Source organism: Littorina saxatilis, linkage group LG2 (genome assembly GCF_037325665.1).
Source record: "Littorina saxatilis isolate snail1 linkage group LG2, US_GU_Lsax_2.0, whole genome shotgun sequence".
Taxonomy (NCBI): domain Eukaryota; kingdom Metazoa; phylum Mollusca; class Gastropoda; order Littorinimorpha; family Littorinidae; genus Littorina; species Littorina saxatilis.
Window position 1 is genome coordinate 21254403 of NC_090246.1, and position 21117 is coordinate 21275519.

Genomic DNA, 21117 nt, shown 5'->3' on the forward strand with positions numbered 1-21117 from the left:
GATGGCAATACCTATTTGAACTTAGATTGTGTATGCATGCGAATGTGGTTGAGAGAGAAAAGGGAGATATATGGGGGAGGGGGGGAGGAGAGGGAGAGAGAGAGAGGGTTAGAGAGAGAGGGAGGGAGAGAGAGAGAGAGAGAGAGAGGGAGGGAGACAGAGAGAGAGAGAGAGAGAGAGAGAGAGAGACACACACACACACACACACACACTCACCCACACACACACACACACACACACACACACACACACACACACACACACAAACACACATACGGACGGACAGACAGACAGACGGAGAGATAGGCCTACAACAGTAGAGACAAATAGAGACAAAACGAGACGAACATCTAAACAGTTACATAAATAAAGGGATACTATTGATCGAGTGAACAATTTGGGGACCCCACTGTACCGTAACCTTGAAGCACACGGCACGATCTGCTCCAAAACGCAACACAAGTATGCTATTTAATTGAATGTAAGTGAGTGAATGCTCTTCAGGGTGCTCCTTCTCTCCGGGGTTTGAAACTGAAAAAGTAGTCGAGAAGCACCGCCTGGTGGCAAGACGACTAGCGCCCTCTATGACGCGGTCGCCTAGTATCTAGCATCACGTACACAAACAAGGAAAGTAACTCAGTGGACTGAATTAAAACGACCCAACGATCACGAAGAGTGCCTTTTCTTAGCCTTTTTCACGGCATTTAATTAAGCATTTAAAACACTTCCTTTCACAAAGTGAAGGTATTCCTCCTGCGCGGTAGCATTTGTCACGCAGAATGTATGTATTACTCTGAAAGCGATCTTAGCGCCTTTTCTCTAAGCTATTATTCCTTTAACTGCATGACTAACCCATGGTTATAACAATAGCAACAGTGATAGTACGCCGTATTCAGGCCCTTCAATCAGGAGTGGGCTTATGATATGCTGGGTGATCTTAGAATAACCCTTGTTAGCGGATGAGCGTATGATACGAAGAGCGGGGCACGAGGTGTGTGTCTGCATAAAAAAATGTAATAACTCCTAAAATACTAATTATCCTGCAACCATATTACAGTTGTCAAAACCCGAAATGTAGCGCTACTTATTCACGTTGCTCTTTTTACAAAAAAATGCGTATCTATTGAATAACTATCCAAAACACAAGGCAGGTCGCTGATTTGTGGTCGGGTGCTCTTATGAAATACCCCCTTGTGCGCTTATGATAGCTTGATTTTTCGGATCGGATGCGCTTATGACTGGTTTTTCGCTGCGCTGCCTAGTTTTTTGCTTGATGACCTGAATGATCTTAATTAAATGTTCTCATTTTACAGATCATGGATTATAGATGTTACCATTGTGGAGAAGGGTTCTCCATCTTCAAAGAAATCATAACCCACACAGTTGATAAACATGAAGCACATAAGCTTCGGTATTGTTTTGTTCAGCTTAACACGGAGACAGGCAAGCGGAGGCTATGCACAAAAGCATTCGATTTTTCACCAAAAGAGTGCGCTGAGAAAGGCTGCAAAATAGTTGTAACCGATCAAAACAAAATAATAGTGGATAAAATTCCAAATTCCATTGGGCTTACTCCAGCATCTCAGAATGGCAATCAAGAGGCTCAAGAGCCTACGCCAGTGTCTCAGAATGACGATAAACATCCCCAAGAGCACACTCCTAGTGCGGTTAACTATTTTGTGAATAACCTTGCCGAAAAGGCTGGACAGATTCTGGCTGAAAACGGCTTGATAAGTGAATGGATTAGTTTTCATCAAATGATAATTCAATGACATTTTCCCCTTGATAATATTGCCTTTCGGTTATTTCTTGACGTTGTGAACTATTACACCACTGGAGACAAAAAAAGAATGAGATACAGTAAAGAGTCCCTTCTGTTTTGGCACACAGGCTATCGCTTATTCCATGGCAGATTCATTCACTTCATGAATGGAAGAGAAGCTGAAGAAGATAGAAAGCTGGCACAACATGGGGATAATCTTTTGACAGGTGCTGGAGCGGATACAGATGAAACAGAAGTTCGAGTGGATATGACAGAAGCTGAGACCAAACCTGGAGTGGATACAGATGAAACAGAAGATTATTATTATTATTATTATTATTATTGTGATCATTTTTATGCGCCTAATCTAGATATAGCCCTAGGCGCTTACATATTAATTTCTGCCGTTTGAAATGGAATTTTTACAGACAGACAGACAAACAGACATTTTTTACACACAATATATAACGCATTCACATCGGCCAGTAAAGCTCAGTAGCCTATTAGGCGAGCATTCACCTTTCACGGCCTTTATTCCAAGTCAAACGGGTATTTGGTGGACATTTTTATCTATGCCTATACAATTTTGCCAGGAAAGACCCTTTTGTCAATCGTGGGATCTTTAACGTGCACACCCCAATGTAGTGTACACGAAGGGACCTCGGTTTTTCGTCTCATCCGAAAGACTAGCACTTGAACCCACCACCTAGGTTAGGAAAGGGGGGAGAAAATTGCGGCCTGACCCAGGGTCGAACACGCAACCTCTCGCTTCCGAGCGCAAGTGCGTTACCACTCGGCCACCCAGTCAAAGATGGAGTGGATATGACAGAAGCTGAGACCAAACCTGGAGTGGATACAGATGAAACAGAAGATGGAGTGGATATGACAGAAGCTGAGACCAAACCTGGAGTGGATACAGATGAAACAGAAGATCGAGTGGATATGACAGAAGCTGAGACCAAACCTGGAGTGGATACAGATGAAACAGAAGATCGAGTGGATATGACAGAAGCTGAGACCAAACCTGGAGTGGATACAGATGAAACAGAAGATCGAGTGGATATGACAGAAGCTGAGACCAAACCTGGAGTGGATACAGATGAAACAGAAGATCGAGTGGATATGACAGAAGCTGAGACCAAACCTGGAGTGGATACAGATGAAACAGAAGATCGAGTGGATATGACAGAAGCTGAGACCAAACCTGGAGCGGATAGAGATGAAACAGAAGATCGAGTGGATATGACAGAAGCTGAGACCAAACCTGGAGTGGATACAGATGAGATAGAACCTGGAGTGAAAAGAACCAAGACAAAAAGTGAAAAATGGGATTTTGACAGAGCATACAATATAAATTTTGCTGTACCCAGCCTTCAGAGATTATCCAAAGAATCCAGTAACAAGCCGAAAATTTCTCTCGGCATACTAAATGATTTGGTGTTTTGAGAAAAGTGGTCCACACATTCATTTAGTATGCTGGGAGAAATTTTCGGCTTGTTACTGGATTCTTTGGATAATCTCTGAAGGCTGGGTACAGCAAAATTTATATTGTATGCTCTGTCAAAATCACATTTTTCACTTTTTGTCTTGGTTCTTTTCACTCCAGGTTCTATCTCATCTGTATCCACTCCAGGTTTGGTCTCAGCTTCTGTCATATCCACTCGAACTTCTGTTTCATCTGTATCCGCTCCAGCACCTGTCAAAAGATTATCCCCATGTTGTGCCAGCTTTCTATCTTCTTCAGCTTCTCTTCCATTCATGAAGCGAATGAATCTGCCATGGAATAAGCGATAGCCTGTGTGCCAAAACAGAAGGGACTCTTTACTGTATCTCATTCTTTTTTTGTCTCCAGTGGCGTAATAGTTCACAACGTCAAGAAATAACCGAAAGGCAATATTATCAAGGGGAAAATGTCCTTGAATTATCATTTGATGAAAACTAATCCATTCACTTAGCAAGCCGTTTTCAGCTAGAATTTGTCCAGCCTTTTCGGCAAGGTTATTCACAAAATAGTTAACCGCACTAGGAGTGTGCTCTTGGGGATGTTTATCGTCATTCTGAGACACTGGCGTAGGCTCTTGAGCCTCTTGATTGCCATTCTGAGATGCTGGAGTAAGCCCAATGGAATTTGGAATTTTATCCACTATTATTTTGTTTTGATCGGTTACAACTATTTTGCAGCCTTTCTCAGCGCACTCTTTTGGTGAAAAATCGAATGCTTTTGTGCATAGCCTCCGCTTGCCTGTCTCCGTGTTAAGCTGAACAAAACAATACCGAAGCTTATGTGCTTCACGTTTATCAACTGTGTGGGTTATGATTTCTTTGAAGATGGAGAACCCTTCTCCACAATGGTAACATCAATAATCCATGATCTGTAAAATGAGAACATTCAATTAAGATCATTCAGGTCATCAAGCAAAAAACTAGGCAGCGCAGCGAAAAACCAGTCATAAGCGCATCCGATCCGAAAAATCAAGCTATCATAAGCGCACAGGGGGTATTTCATAAGAGCACCCGACCACAAATCAGCGACCTGCCTTGTGTTTTGGATAGTTATTCAATAGATACGCATTTTTTTGTAAAAAGAGCAACGTGAATAAGTAGCGCTACATTTCGGGTTTTGACAACTGTAATATGGTTGCAGAATAATTAGTATTTTAGGAGTTATTACATTTTTTCTGCAGACACTCACCTCGTGCCCCGCTCTTCGTATCATACGCTCATCCGCTAAAAAGGGTTATTCTAAGATCACCCAGCATATCATAAGCCCACCCCTGATTGAAGGGCCTGGTATTAGCGAATCACCATAATAAGTATGTTACATATTGGCCAAATGGACCCAAGAGGACGATATTTCAAGACTGAAGAACGAACGAACAAACGTACGCCTTCTATAGCGCTCCAAGAATCCAACTAAAAAGCCCCAAGCGCCGATTACTGCTCCCGGGGAGTCTGTCTGAATGAAGTGTATCTTTTCGTGTCAACTGGTTCGCATTGCGACGCAATCTTTAGGGCTATATTAGTTGCTCACACTGTCTTGCTGTTAGTTCAGTGTAAACAAGTTAGAGTGCCACTTGGTGCGTGTTTTTCTCTTTCTCGTTCGATGAAGTCAGTATTGATAAATATTGAACTGATAGGCTTACTTCTGTGTTTGAAGAGGACTTTTGTTTCTGTAAAAAACAATTTAATTTTATACCTCGTTTAATCAGTACGCATAGTTCAGCGGCTTAAGATAGAAACGATATGTGGAGAAATTATTGCGTGGAGAAGACCCTTCTATACCCTCTATCCGAAAACTTTACACTTGATTTGCGATCACACAGTCAGACAGACAAACAGACAGAAAGACAGACATAGAAACCATATGAGTCATAGAAAAAGACTGACAGACAGACAGACAGATAGACAGACAGCCATACAGACAGACAGATAAACACACAACGCACGCACGCAGGCAGACACGCACGAACGCACGCTATAACGCACGCACGCACGCTCACACACACGTACCAATTACGCACGCCGACACATACGTGCTACATACACATACACACAAAAACAGATACACAGAGACACACATCGTTACACAAAGGGACTAAATAGACGCCGCTCTCTCTCTCTCTCTCTCTCTCTCTCTCTCTCTCTCTCTCTCTCTCTCTCTCTCTCTCACACACACACACACACACACACACGCGCGCGCGCACGCACACACACACACCCGCGCACGCACACGCACACACAATCTCCAAAGCGTGAGGGGCGGAACGTCACAAGTTGCAAAACATAAAATCACACACTGCAGGTGGCAGCTGTGACGAGCTTGCACCACGTCGAGTGTACCTGTACTAGAGACATATGGTACACAGGGCTGGACCCAGGGTGCCCCCCTCCAGCTCAAAACAAAACAAACAAGAAAATTGGTTGATTAAAATCAACATGGCCGAAGCAATGTTTTCATAAAAGAAGCGGTACTGTACGGGCACATGTTGAATTTGGGTTACATGTGTTGCAGAGTATTTGAAAATCCGCAGGCATAAAAACATGCAAAGAAGAGTGATAGGTCCCTGTTGTGAATATAGCCAAGTGCATAAATTGATTATTTATGTTTCACACTAGTTTTGCTGTTACAGCAGTCCCTCTCATGAACGGACACCCTTGGGCCAGTGCAAACCTGTCCGTACATTGCAGGTGGCCGGTCACGGGAGAGCCCCCCCCCCCCCCCCCATCACACTCACTCAGGCACACTGACGGACTGAGTGAGTCTTTGCTACTGGTGAATGAGCTCTACTTGTCCTAAAACAATAAGGTCAAACTACTACAACTTATAACTGAAAGGAAAAAAACTGTCCTGTAAAAATGACGTTAAATCAACGGTGTCAGAAAAAGAGAGATAAAAGAAATCCTCAAATTCCTGAGGATACAGGCACCCCATGAAAGCAGCCACGAACATACTCACAGAGGCACACATGCTTGTGCAGATACTTTGCAAAAATATGAATTGAAAACCTGCATATGTGGTAATTTCTTTTTTGTGTGTGTGGCTTTATTGAATACTTCAGGCAGTGACTTTTCCCTGTCCAGTTTTCTCTTTCGTCTCTCTTACCGGCCCTCGCTTACCCCCCCCCCCCCCCCCCCACACCCCCACCCCCTTACCCTCCACTCCCTTTACCCAGCCCCGACAGCACACATTTGTAATCTGCAAGGCAGAGTACACATTTTCTAAAAGGAAGACTACTCCTCTTCAATTATATCCAGAGATCTTCCAGCTGTCTCCACCATAAGCCAAGTGGTCGAGTCTTATACCCCTTTCCACACAACCGTTCTAGGTCCCGTTCCCGTACCGACCAAGGAACGGTGCGGGCACGGGAGGGATCGGGACAGAACCGCAATGAACGTAACTGATCGTTAACGGAACTGCTTTGAACGGTAGGGTCGATAGGGACGGCTGAGTTTGGGCTGCATGTTCAAATATTAATTTAGCCGTTCTCCTCCCGATCAGAATGAACGGTAATGGAACCTCAACCCATCGGTAACGGAACGCTTGGATCGTTCATTAAAGGAACTTAAAACAACGGTAACGCAACGGTAGCGCTCTCACACACTGAGTTGTCATACCCGCATTCCACACATCCGTTCTAGGTCCCGTTCCCTTACCGACCAAGGACGGCTGCCACTATGGTCAGACGCTGCTGAAAGATGCCAAAAAACGGTCGTTTGCGCAGCGTTCCATTGTTGTAGCAGCATTCCTTGGTTGGTACGGGAACGGGACAAAGAACGGTACCGGTTGTGTGGAATGCGGGTATAACTTTTGACACCGACAAACTGAAGAATGAACAGATCTATGAGGTAACCGTCTCAATGGACCAGGCTCAGGAAACAAAGATCAGTTTAACATAAAAGTAAAATTAGATTCCACGAAACATTGCTTCTTATCGGGTTTTTTTCTCGAATAATTTGCACTCCAGGTCAAATGTGCGAAAAGATTGTATTGTTAATTTTCAATACATTATGTAACATTTCAGGCTCGGTCTTACGTGATTTAGTTTTATTTATTAGTTGTTGGTTTTTATTTTATTTTCTTATTTGACGTAGTAGGCCTCAAGGGAAATTTAATTTATTCAAATTAAAAATTTTAAAAAAAGGGAAGAGAGAGAGAGATGCTGTTTTTACTTGGGAATTTGGTAAGAGGATTCCGTGGCAATTCCTAAGCTTAGATGGCACAAGATTTTGCTTCTTCGGACAATTTTTTCAATACCTTTTATTTGACGTAGTAGGCCTCTTTTAAATTAAAATAAAACATTCATTTATTTTTTCAATTCTTTTTAGAGCAGACGATATTTAGTGTTTTCTTGAGTTTACCTACTTTACCTGCGCCATTTTGTTTGTTGGGGGGGGGGGGGGGGGGGGGGGGTGGGGGTGGGGGTGGGGGGGAGGGGAGGTCTCCTTGAGTTTAAGTCCTGCAAATAAAATCCATTGACGTCGCACGAGGTTCTGTTTGATGTCTATCGATTTTAGTTAACAATCATTTCCCGGTCAATCCGACAATCGAGAATAAACTCAAAAAGCTAGCCAGAGTGGTACACCATTCCAAGAACAATGGTGCTTTCATCTATTGCTGCTTGCAAATAGTTTGTGGAACTGTATTAAACAAAAAACACCACGAGTCTTGTCTGTTTGCTTCATTTAATCATTTATGTTGAGCAGAAGCAAATAGCTTATGGTGCTTCTTTAGCATCGCCCATTATTCATGTCATTCCTTTTCGTGCAGTACTTTGGACCTATATTATCTTTGAAAAGATGTTGACGTTTTTCTTCCCCTCCCCCCCTATTCTTCCCCTCTATCCCCCTCTATTCTTCCCCTCTATCCCCCTCCCCCTCCCCCACCCCACTCCTCTTTGTCGTTCTGTAATATAACAACGCAAAGGTGGATCTGGGTGACACTACCTTCTTTGATCATAAACAACTTAGCAGTCTCCAGGAAGATAAAGGTGGTTAGTAAGTGCAGACATTTTGTGAACTATTGCTTGCGAAACAGCCCAAATGAATGGTGGAAGTTAAAGAGTAAGAAAATAAATAATATCAGGAAGAAGAAGAAGAAGAAGAAGAAGAAGAAGAAGAAGAAGAAGAAGAAGAAGAAGAAGCAGGAGATGATGATGACGACGACAACAAAGACAATGATGATGACGATGTTGTTGTTGATGATAATGATGACGAAGTTTGTTGTTGATGATAATGAGGACGATGTTTTAATGATGACGACGACGACGACGACTACTACGACGACGATGATGATGATGATGATGATGATGATGATGATGATGATGATGATGATGATGACCCTCCTTTCCCCTTTTTGCAGATCTCCAAATTATGGCGTCGCGTCACATTTCTCCCATTGTAAAACCCATTCTCCGTCTTTTCCCCCTCATCCTCCTCATCGGCCTTCAACCCGCTTACACCCTGGCGCAATCCGAGCGACAGATTTTAGCCAAGCAACAACCTCTTCTGGCGGATCTCACTTTCACAGACAACGTCCTGTTCGACGAAGATGACGCCACAGATATCAGATGTGCCCGGCTGTGCCTGGAGAGCGACGCATGCAACCTCTTCACCTTGACGGAGACCTCGTCTTTGTCGGAGGCTCTAAGTTGTCGTGGTCATTCCAGCGTCGCCAAGAACGGTGCAGGGAGGGTACCTACCCCAAGGACAAGACTCTACACCCTCCGTTCCGGGAGCAGTTCAGGTATGTGAGAACGAAATTCTGTTGTTTGCTTCAGAGTCCTTTTGGTGGGGGGGGGGGGGGGGGGGGGGGAAGGAGGCTCTGATCAATTATGGCGGTCTATCTTTCCCCACTTTCCCTCTCTCTGTCTCCGGCTCTATCTGTCTGTCTGTCTGTCTATCCGGCTGTCTATCCGGCAGTCTATCTGTCTGTCTGTCTGTCTGTCTCTCTCTGTCTGTCTCTGTCTGTCTGTCTGTCTGTCTGTCTGTCTGTCTGTCTGTCTCAGCCTCTCTCTCTCTCTCTCTCTCTCTCTCAGTCTTTCTCTTTCTCTCACTCTCTCTCTTTCTCCCTGCTTTAACAAGGTTAGATAAAATAATGGTGAATTCTCAATAACAGAAAATGGTTGCAATAATAACGATTAAGCGTGGTTTTTTTTTTAAGCGCAACATAAAAAAGAAAACACGATACAAAATAAGTATGATAGTACTCTGGATTACATGATGATACGGACGGCAGTACAGATTATGATCAAGGCTAAACTGGTTTCAACGGAGACATTTCCCTTTCAGAATTTCTGGAGAAACCTTGCAGCAGCAACGCTGACTGTAGCACAGCAAATTCGGAATGTTTCAACGAAAAATGTCTGTGTACTCCTGGGTATTACTACTCCCAGACTGGTGACGCCTGTCTTGCATGTAAGTACACCCCTAAGACTTTGCTAAATCAAATATTTGTGCCACAGCGGTACAATGGTGATATAAGATAAAGCGACATATGGTATGGATATCTGTAACTTCGCACATGGGATATGTACAGATGATATACCCGTGATAAACACACAGAATATACAACTAAAGTAAAGACAATTAATTAATTAAGTTGAGGAGGACAATCGCGTGTTCATGTCAATGCTTGCTATTCTCTCAGGAGCCAAGAAACTGGTTCCGCACTCACTTACTCCATTACACATGTCGTAAGCATTTTAGGGCGCTTACTTCCATTTGTTTATCAAATATTTAAGTTTAAGACCTGTAAGATATGTTTTACCAAATTAAAAAGTTATTGCCGTGTATATCACTGATAAGACCTGCTGCCGTAACGGAGGGTGAAGAGGCTTGTCCCTATGCTGGTCCCGAACGTTCGGGAAATATATTATTCGAAGAAAATACAGCTTAAAGCATATGACATGAAGGGGGAAATAATTATCAATAAAAAGTGCAATATTCCCGTGAAAGAGCATCATGTTGATACTTCTAATTCCTACTCACGTACAAATACTATTCTTTCCACCAAATCAGATGTTATAGTTCTTTTTAAGAGCACGTTTACAAGCTTATAGTTTGTTGTGCTCCATTTAGTATGCACAAAACTTTGCTGCGTGCTCAGCGTACTGCGACGTATGCCAGCGTGCTTCAGCGTCCTCTTAACGTATACAAAACGTACTCATAACGTATTCGACGTACGCCAGCGTACTTATTCAAATACTTATTCAAATGTCCCATACGTCGGCATACGCAGGCGTTAAAACGGTCGTGTGACAGGGCCATAACGGAACAAGTCTATGAAAATAAATTCTTGGAAAATGTCTCACGCTCGACAGAAAGCAGCCAGGATGTTCCCGTTCGGTGAGCGTTCAAATGGAAGTATGCTTGTACTGTATTTAGACGCTCGGGGAGCTCTGTGATGGTTTACGGGAGGCTTACTGTGCCTTTAAAGTGGATCACACGGGTTCACGATGGCTCAGGGGTAAAATAAACCACGAAATCTGGTGTGTGGTTTACACAAGCTAAATAGCCATTCAAACGAAATGCGTCACTTAATGCTATTAAATGCTGTTGTAAGTGTGTTCCATAAGGTTAGAAGTGCTTTTTTCGTGAGAGGATTTAAATCGTTCTGTAAATCATTTGAGGCAGACTGGGCCTTGTTCTACCTCTCCTTTCTCTTTTTTCAGCATGTCCCACAGCACAAATGCAAGACACGTACTTGTTCTATCCAGCATCCGTGATTCGACAACACAACATCGGCGACGACTGCCCAGTCACCCCGCTAGGGCGAGGCGCATGCGTGGAGGTGTGCAGTGCTGACATCCGTTGCAAAAACGTGGTGTTCTGGTCCCACTCCGACGTGTGTTGTTTGAAGGATGTCACCCCCCTCGAAGCTCCCGCAGCCTGGGATGCCAATGTCAATGTCAATGCTAACACGTATGCTAAGACCTGTCTGTAATAGACGATGTTCGGAAATAAATCTGTCAGGGTTGTCAAGCGTTGTTGAGGAGTTGAGGCCCGCTTTAGCTGACCCAAACAATACTCGAGCCGTGATCGACCAGTTAAAACCAGCAATCGCAGCGAATATCTCCAATGTGAATGCTATGCAGTGTCCTCCTTATCTGATGCCTTTTAATTTCTTTCGAAAGTCTGCACGTCGGAGCCACGATTCACTGCCCCTGGCGATGACCTGCAGTGATCGCTGAGCACGCGTACGTATTTCCCAAAGTCACGTGACCTCAAACGAAAATCACGTCACCGGCTCAGGAAAATCCGCTGTGCGGCCCCAACAAATTGTAAACTCCGATGTGCATATTATTATTATATATATTTTTTTTTTAAGAAATGGGGTCATATCGAGCGGACACTGAATAACATATACATCGGAGTCAGTTAGTCCCTGCGATTGCTGATTTTAACTGTTCGATCACGTGTTATTATTTTGGTCACTAAACTGCGGCGGGGCGCAACTCTCCCACAATGCTGGAAAATCCTGACAGTGTTATTTCCGGAAAAGGTCTATTGAGCCGCATGCTTACCGTGGTGCAAATAATGGTGTTTTGGTGTGTTGATTAAATTATGTCACCGCTCAGTGAAGCCGGCTCAAAGATCCAACGGCCTGGGATGCTAATCTTAGTGAATGCTTAAAGGTGGTCGTCTACATTTTTGCTTTTTTTCAATAATCGTATGGTTAGATTTCGATACTAAATTTTGTCAAATGATGAATGAACCATGGGGAAAAAAGTGATAGAAAAAAAATATATGTAAAATAAGATTTTATTTTTGGGTAGCGTGGCTCACGCTTACAATATTTTGTTTTCTGTTTGCTGAGAACATGTGCTTTGCCTAGAAATACTGACCAATCAAATTCATGTCACTATGCTTATAGCCACGCCCAAACAAGTGCAGCAACAGTTTGACACTGGAGCGCTGTCCACGCTTTTTTTTAAACGCACGAAATGCACGGGATTTGAGAGGAGTTTTGCGCTTGGCATTTTCCAAATAAGGATATCCTACTATGAGTATTGCGCTGGAATACTACAATGAATTTTCAAACGGCTACACTGGCTTCGTCTTTCCCGATCGAAAGGGGGTGTATTGTTGATATTTGTAGATAATAGACTCTGCATTTTAATGGTCAAATGGCGATTTCGGTATAAAAATGTAGACAAGGACCTTTAAAGGCATAATGCGCCTCCCGTAAACCATCACAGATACTGTCAGGCTTTTACACACAGTACAATAACACCCTTCCATTTGAACGCTCACCAAACGGGAACATCCTAGGTGCCCTACGTAAAGAGCGAGCAATTTTCAAAGAATTAATTTTGCGGAGTGTCTCAGAGACAATCGGACCGTGGCGCGTTTTGGCGCTAGACCTAACTTTTAAAATCTAAATAATAAATTGACAGCTTGTTACACAAACATTCCTAAATCATAAAAGAATTCTTTTTTCATCAAGACAAGATCAGTATAATTCGAAGTTTTGAAAGTTTGAAAAAAGAAACGCCCAGAAGCAGGGTCACGCAAGGTCGTGGTTCTCGTAGCAGACGACGGTTTATGCCTATCGCCAGTCAGTTCCTCTGAACAGTCAAAAGCCATCTCGAGAGTTCTTGTGAACCACAGCCGTTTGTTTCGTGCATAGTCAGAGGTACATAATAACGTGCTATTGCAGATAAGCTCACAGCGAGTCGCATTCAAATTACTAACTGACGACTGCATTGTGAAAAAGGGAAACTGGATCACACGGGTTCACGATGGCTCAGGAGTAAGATAAACCACGCAAAAATAAATTCTTTGAAAATTGCTCGCTCTTTACGGAGGGCACCTAGGATGTTCTCAAGCGGTGAGTGTTTAAATGAAAGGGTGTTTGTACTGTGTGTAAAAGCCTGACAGTATCTGTGATGGTTTACGGGAGGCTTACTGTGCCTTTAATACATGCTTATGCTTATGCTTGTTTGTTAAAACGCTCGATTTCTGAATGACTGAATTAACACATCAGGACCGTAAAAATAATAGACTGTTCCGTTGTTACTGTAGCTTGTCTTAATTGTTTGGAGGATGTCACCGCTTTCTAAGATCAAGCGGTCTGTCATGCCAATGTTAATAACATAGCTAATACTTATGCGAAGAATTGTATGTAACTGATATTATACTTTCTGATTGACTGACTGACATAGCAAGTAATGGAGATAATCGCTCAGTAGGCTTTCGCTCAACTGGCTCTCGCTCAGCAGATAAATGTCACCTGGGATTCGCTAAATTTGGCTCAGTAAACTGGTCTCATGCATTTGCATTTGTGTAATTATTCAAGAAGAACAATGATCTCCGGGCATATTCAGCGACACCCATGCTGACACTAACACATTATTAGATACTAGATGATTACCCGCTTCGCCGGAAAAATTAAGCTATCTTTTAAGTTTTAATAAAGACCTTGGGTGGCAAGGTCCCAAACTTATCGCTGGACTTATGCACACGCACCCACTTGGTCCCTGGATATGAAGAGACGTTGCTGCGGCTGACGCCATTGCTTCTCATACAGCTACTATATATTTTTATCAGAACTTTTAAAAATACCATTTTATATCCAAGTATCTCTTAAACACCATTTTTAATTAGATGAGCGAGAGTGTGCGGGGGGCGGGAGGGTGGTGAACCACTGTACATAAAGGGAAAGTTTGTGTGCGTGCCTGTGTGTGTTCTTAATCTAAGACAAATGTCGCCAATGTTTTTACAGAGTGACGTTAAATAAACGATTTTATCATCATCGCCGGGTACCGGCTTCGCCGGGAAGAAGTAGAGCCGAATACCAGGCTGCACCTGGGACCCGGCTTTGCCGGGTGTACGCCGGCTTTGCTGGCGCACGAAGGAAAGGAGATAAACGCGCAAAACACTGGAGACCTTCTAAAAATAGTAACGTGCAGTGACCTTCTAAAAATAGTAACGTAGTAACGGGAATATGGATTGACGCCACACGGAGGAAGGGAGATAATCGCGGCTGAAAACACTGGAGAAGATAAGGAAGAGTTACTGGTAGTGGATCCCGACAACAACAAAAAAATCGGTTCAGCGCGCACAGCGCTGCGCGCTGAGAGCACGTGTTGAAATATCTCATCGATGAGGTTGTGTCCGGGGTGTAGCCGAATACGGTGTCCAAATTTGAAAAAGATCCACCGAGAACTTTGGCCGTGCATCGCGAACAGACAGACAGACAGACACTAGTCGTATACAGTGAAGTCCGGATGTAGTGATAGCCCTCGGGACCAAATTTTTTTATCATTACATCCGGACTATCATTACACCAGGACGTCCGATTATAGTGATATTTTTGTAGGTTTTATCACTACATCCGGACGTCCGGTTATAGTGATATTTTTGTAGGTTTTACCACTACATCCGGACGTCCGGTTATAGTGATATTTTTGTAGGTTTTATCACTACATCCGGACGTCCGGTTATAGTGATATTTTTGTAGGTTTTATTACTACATCCGGCCAATCGCTTGTAGTTGTAGTGATATCTTCAAAGCTTTTATTGCTACATGCGGCGGCACATTTGGTAAACTAGCCTCAAGGCAGTAACAAGGTGATTTTGGAACCACTATTGATTTCGTTTTGTGACGTTTCTTCTGTCGTCTTTGTCAGGCTTGCAAATGTCCTGTGTTAACCTACCCCCGTCCTGGCAGTTCAACAGCCGGTGTGTGTGTGTGTGCGTGCGTGCGTGCGTGCGTGTGTGTGTGTTTTAGAGAGAGAGAGAGAGAGAGAGAGAGAGAGAGAGAGAGAGAGAGAGAGAGAGAGAGAGAGAGAGAGAGAGAGAGAGAAGGGCCACTTAGAAATAAGGGTTAACTGAAAAATTGTCAGATCAATTTTCCGCTTCAGGGTAAGCACAGTGCGTGGCTGGCTTTTGCTCGCCATTTTGGTAAAGGGAGATTACTCTCTAACATTATCACTACAGCCGGACTTTAGCTGCCCCCGGACTTGAAAATAGTATATATGGGTCTATCACTACAGCCGGACTTCACTGTATATATATATACTAGATGATTACCCGCTTCGCCGGGTACCGGCTTCGCCAGGAAGAAGTAGAGTCGAATACCCGGCTGCGCCGGGGACCCGGCTCTGCCGGGTGTACGCCGGCTTTGCCGGCGCACGAAGGGAGGGAGATAAACGCGCAAAACACTGGAGAAGATAAGGAAGAGTTGTGGACAGTGACCTTCTAAAAATAGTAACGTGCAGTGACCTTCTAAAAATAGTAACGTAGTCAGTAACGGGAAATGGATTGACGCCACACGAAGGAAGGGAGATAAACGCAAAACAGTGGAGAAGATAATGAAGAGTTACTGGGAATGGTGAAATGAACAGAAAAACCAACATCGGTTCAGCGCTGCGCGCTGAGAGCACGCGTTGAAAATTCTCATCGACCAGGTTCTGTGCGGGGTCTACCTGAATATGCCCACCAAATTTGAAGCAGATCCATCGAGAACTTTGGCCGTGCATCGCGGACACACACACACACACACACACACACACACACAAGTCGTATATATATATACTATACTGTTCAAAAAAAGAAACGCATAGTTGCTACTTGCCAAATTTGTTTTATTTTTCGAAAAAATTAACAGAAAATCCAATATTTAGATTATTTGTTTGAAATTTGGTATGGACACAGTTGAATGCACACACAGTTCATTTGCATCTTCAAATCAATCAGTCAATCAATACGATTGGGTGCCGAGGCTGTCAAGTCAGTAGGGGGTGTGACTGCCTTGAGCAGCAACAACTGCCCGGCACCTTCTGGGCATGGACTGGATCAGATGCCGGATATCTTGCTGTGGGATGGTGTCCCACTCCTCCTGAAGTGCCTGCAATAGATCGCGGTGATTTGCCGGCGCTTCTTCTCGCCTGCGCACACGTCTGTCCAATTCATCCCAGAGGTGTTCTATCGGGTTCATGTCTGGCGACATGGATGGCCAGGGAAGCACCTGGACATGGTGGTCGGTGAGGAACTGGGTGGTGAGTCGTGCTGTGTGCGGGCGAGCGTTGTCCTGCTGGAATATGGCATCCTGGTCAGCCAGAAGAGGAAGGGCGTGTGGGCGCAGAATTTCCTCCACGTATCGCTGGGCAGTTATGCGCCCTTGGACGTGCACCAGGGTGCTCCTTCCAGCGGTATTGATCGCCCCCCACACCATGACGCCTCCACCACCATGAACGGGTGCCTCATCCACACAGTTGGGCGCGTAACGTTCGTTTACTCTCCGGTAGACCCTCCTCCGACCATCATGTCGCTGGAGCAGGAAGTAGGACTCGTCGCTGAACCACACGTGTCTCCAGTGATTCCGGACGGTCCAGCGAAGGTGCTGGTTGCCCCACTGCACTCGGTTCTGGCGATGGCGGCGGGTGAGGACAGCTCCTCTGTGAGGTCTGCGAGCTCTCAAACCAGCTTCATGCAGGCGGTTCCGCACGGTCTGGTCCGATAATCGGTGTGGCCCGGGGAGAGCCTGGACAGAAGATGAGGCCGACAGGAAACGATTCCGGAGGTGGCGGAGCCGTATGAAGCGGTCGTGAGCAGCAGTTGTCGCCCTTGGTCTTCCCGCTCGTGGCAAGTCAGCAACGGAGCCAGTGGCTTGAAACCTGACCCACAGTCTACTGATGGTGCTCTGGGACACGTGGAAGTGCCTGGCGGATTGCACTTTGACTTTGGCCTGCTTGTAAACGACCCAATGCAATTTGGCGGTCTTCTCTGCTCAATCGGGCCATCTTTCGTCGATGAATTGTCGTCTGATTTCTTTGTGGCGAACAATCCGCTTTTATGGGTTTTGGAAGACATGGTGAGAGCTCAATATTCCCCGAGTTTCACGAGATTACACTGAAGCATGACGAGTGGTCATGCCAAATGAGCAATTTTGACATTGTAGCCACTGATAACGCATGCGTCACGTGCAGAGCTCACTTGTGGCAATGGACGAAAGATCGACGACCAGATAAACATTTTCTGCAGTTTGGTGGATATCCTTGTAGCCATATAACTAAATTAACCAAATATTACAAGCTATGCGTTTCTTTTTTTGAACAGTATAGAATGAATACCCGCTTCGCCGGGTAGCCGGCTTCGCCGGGAAGAAGTACTTAGAGCCGTACGCCGGCTTCGCCGGGTCCGAACAATGGACCCGCCAAGCTTAGGTCCCTCCCAGATTCGTGGAATGGGAACAGCACGAAAATGATTCAGTGGCCATAATGCCATTCCTGACCATATCGAGTCCCATCCTTGTCGACGAATGTAACCGTGTTAATCACCTTTGGAGGCGAACTCCACTCAAACAGGACTGAGCAAGTTATGGCTTCTCAAAGGAAGGCCAGTACATAAAATTACACAAAAGCCGCCAGACCACATCACAAACAGAACTGAACAATGCACAGGTGTTGCTCACATAGAGACACACACACAAACACACACACACACAAAAACACAGAGAAGCCGTATCTATAGAGAGATAGATGACAGTGTATTTTTCGCGTGGCTATAAATTGATTCGACCTTTGCACTTTTACAGTGAGGATAATTTACGGGTCCAATTTACGTTCTGTACACTGCGTTGACCTTCTAAAAATAGTAACAGTAACAGAACGCCGGGAATATCCGAAGACGCTCAGCGCAGTGGACAGCGCAGTGACATTCTAAAAATAGTAGTAACTTACAACTGAACGGGAAAGCCACACGAAGGAAGGGAGATAAACGCCAAACACTGGAGAAGATAAGGAAGAGTTACTTATAATGGTGAAATGAACACAAAAACCCAAATCAGTTCAGCGCTGCGCGCTGAGAGCACGTGTTGAAATATCTCATCGATGATATTGTGTCCGGGGTGTAGCTGAATACGGTGTCAAGTCAAGTCAAGTCAATGTCAAGTCCAAATTTGAAAAAGATTCACCGAGAACTTTGGCGTTGTGATGTGGTGTAGCGGCTATGGTGTGTCGGTATGGGGGCACGGGTAGCTGAGGTGGAACCAAAATAGCTGAGGTGGAACCAAAATCGGTTCCGCGCTGCGCGCTGAGAGCACGTGTTGAAATATCGACCAGGTTGTGTCGTGACCCGGGTCTACCTGAATATGCCCACCAAATTTGAAGCAGATCCATCGAGAACTTTGGCCGTGCATGGCGAATACACAAATACACAAACACACAAATACACAAATACACAGATACACAAACACACACACAGACACAAGTCGTATATATATATAGATAGATATATATATATATAGATAGATAGATAGATAGATAGAGCTTGCATGCCGAGTCTCACGGTTGAAATAAACGGATCGTGAAAAAAGCGAGCTTCACGTGTCTTGTTTTTAAATAAGAGTTGTATATCCATAGCATATTTCGTTCTGTGTGTGTGTGTGTGTGTGTGTGTGTGTGTGTGTGTGTGTGTGTGTGTGTGTGTGTGTGTGTGTGTGTGTTCATGTGTGGTGTGTGGGCGTACGTTAAGTGCAGGCGAGTGTGACGCAGAAAAAAGTAGGAGCATTGGGGAACAGACCTCCGTGTGTGTGCGTGCGTATGTGTGTGTGTGTGTGTGTGACGCACAAAAAAGGTAGGAGAAATATCGTTGGCGAACAGACCACGCAACAAACAACGAACAATCCCATAGTCCGCGCCGTGTGTCAAATAAATATGTTTCAGACCATAACTTCAATTAATTCAAAATGACGTCGCCACAGTGCCGCGTCAACGTGTGTGTTTTTATTCAAGTAAAATCTCGATATATGACATTATTGATTAAAATGGAGAAAAACACCTGAGGATATCATATTGAAGAATTTGTAAGTATAGTTTAATGAAGATCTGTCTGGTAGTTTTCTGGGAATGCTCCACGCACACACACACACACACACACACACATACATACACACACACACACACACACGCACGAACTTGACGCGCACGCGCGCGTATATCAGACAAAGTTTACTCAATGTAAACAAAATATAAATATAATCAAATAACATTAAAAAATCTAGCCAAAAATGTACCGACACAAGAGAGAGAGAGAGAGAGAGAGAGAGAGAGAGAGAGAGAGAGAGAGAGAGAGAGCTTCTAACAGCTCGCAATTAACCATTTCTGAAGGCGTCAAACTTGCGGTACGAGAAATTGAAGTAGGTACCGTACTATTTTCCCGGATTATGTACATTACGCTGCTAAACCATTAACACAAATCGCAGTCATCGACCGCAAGGCCAGCAGCTGTACTTTCCCATGTGGGTACAATTAATGGTTAGCTATGAAGCCGTGTTTTTGCGTGTCAGTGCGTGAGTGAGTGTGTGTGTGTTGTGTGTGTGTGTGCCGCCATGGGCGGGTGTGTGTGTGTGCCGGTGTCCCAGCCCGGGCGTGTGTGTGTGCCGGTCAGTGTGTCCCAGGCGTGTCACTGACGGTGTGTCGGTGCCACCGTGAGCCAGTGTGCGTATTTTATGAACTGATGTGCCGTGTTCGTCACGGTCACAGTCAGTGTGTGACTGACGGTGTGTGTGTGTGTGTGTGTGTGTGACGGTGTGTGTGTGCAGTGTGTGTGTGACACTGATGTGCCAGTGTGTATCAGTGTCGTGTCAGCCTGTGTGACAGTGTGTGCAGTGTATGTCAACCTGTCAGTCAGTCACTGTGTGCCGGTGTCTGTCACTGACGGTGTGTGTGTCCTGGGTGTGTCGAGTCAGTGTGTGTGTATGTGACGCAAAAAGTCTGTTTGCTGTGGTTGAAACACACGAGCGCGCTTTTGGCACGAGTACGCCCTCGAGTGCGCCGTGGGGGGAAAATGCACCGCCGCAATATTTTATGGCGAAACTCGTCATTGTGAGGTCTGCTAAAGCGTGTTTCGGTCCGCTCAACGGTCAGTGCTGAAATCAGTCCGAACGAAGCTGCCGGTGCAAAGAACGCAACTACAGCCATTGTGATACCCAGCTCGTTATTTATGAAAGGTCGTGAACATGTTTTGTTTTGTTTTGTGTTTGGGAGGCTCATCGAACGGTAAGGACTAAGCTGACTTGGAAATCAAGTTGTCCTAAACTTTAGCCTGCAAGGGACGCTACTCTCAGTCACACTGCCACACTTTCGTCAACTTCCGCTCTGTCAAGTTGCACATGTTTTGCACCATCAGTGTTCGACTGAAAGCACATGTATGCAATACAAAGCAACCACTGAGCAAGCAGCGAACGCAGTTATTTATGTCTTGTATCATCCGCAGCAACACAGGCCACACAATATTGGCAACAGCAGTGGTGTTGTCCTGTGACTGCGTTTGTCACATACCTTGGCTTGGACAAGTTAGAGGACGTGAGAACTGCATTTTGTGCGAAAGTGTCTTTTACTCGTGTTTCATTATCAGGACAGTATGAAATAAGAGGGGATACTAACACAGAGAGGACTGCCTAGCGTACATAAATACTGTATGCACGTATCTCATACATTTAGAGAAGGGTCCTGCCCGCCTTTCTCTCACTCTCAGGTTTAACTTTTTTGTTTGTTTGTTTGTTTGCTTAACGCTCAGCCGACCACGAAGGGTCATATCAGGGCGGTGCTGCTTTGACTTATAACGTGCGCCACACACAAGACAGAAGTCGCAGCACAGGCTTCATGTCTCACCCAGTCACATTATTCTGACACCGGACCAACCAGTCCTAGCACTAACCCCATAATGCCAGACGCCAGGCGGAGCAGCCACTAGATTGCCAATTTTAAAGTCTTAGGTATGACCCGGCCGGGTTTCGAACCCACGACCTCCCGATTACGGGGCGGATGCCTTACCACTAGGCCAACCGTGCCGGTAGGTTTAACTTGAGATGTAAATATTGATATCAGTCACTGTACTATCAGTTCATT

At 44.8% G+C, this 21117-nt stretch overlaps 1 protein-coding gene across 1 annotated transcript in view; it reads left to right on the top strand.

Annotated features, from left to right (window-relative positions):
* The first annotated feature begins 20206 nt into the window (after positions 1 to 20206).
* The window catches only part of LOC138958470 (zinc phosphodiesterase ELAC protein 2-like), a 29235-nt gene continuing 28324 nt past the window's right edge, over positions 20207 to 21117 (top strand). The window contains exon 1 of the mRNA XM_070329633.1: positions 20207 to 20571. Coding sequence (XP_070185734.1) covers positions 20379 to 20571 — 193 coding nt within the window. The 5' untranslated portion in view covers positions 20207 to 20378. The remainder of the gene's footprint in view (positions 20572 to 21117) is intronic.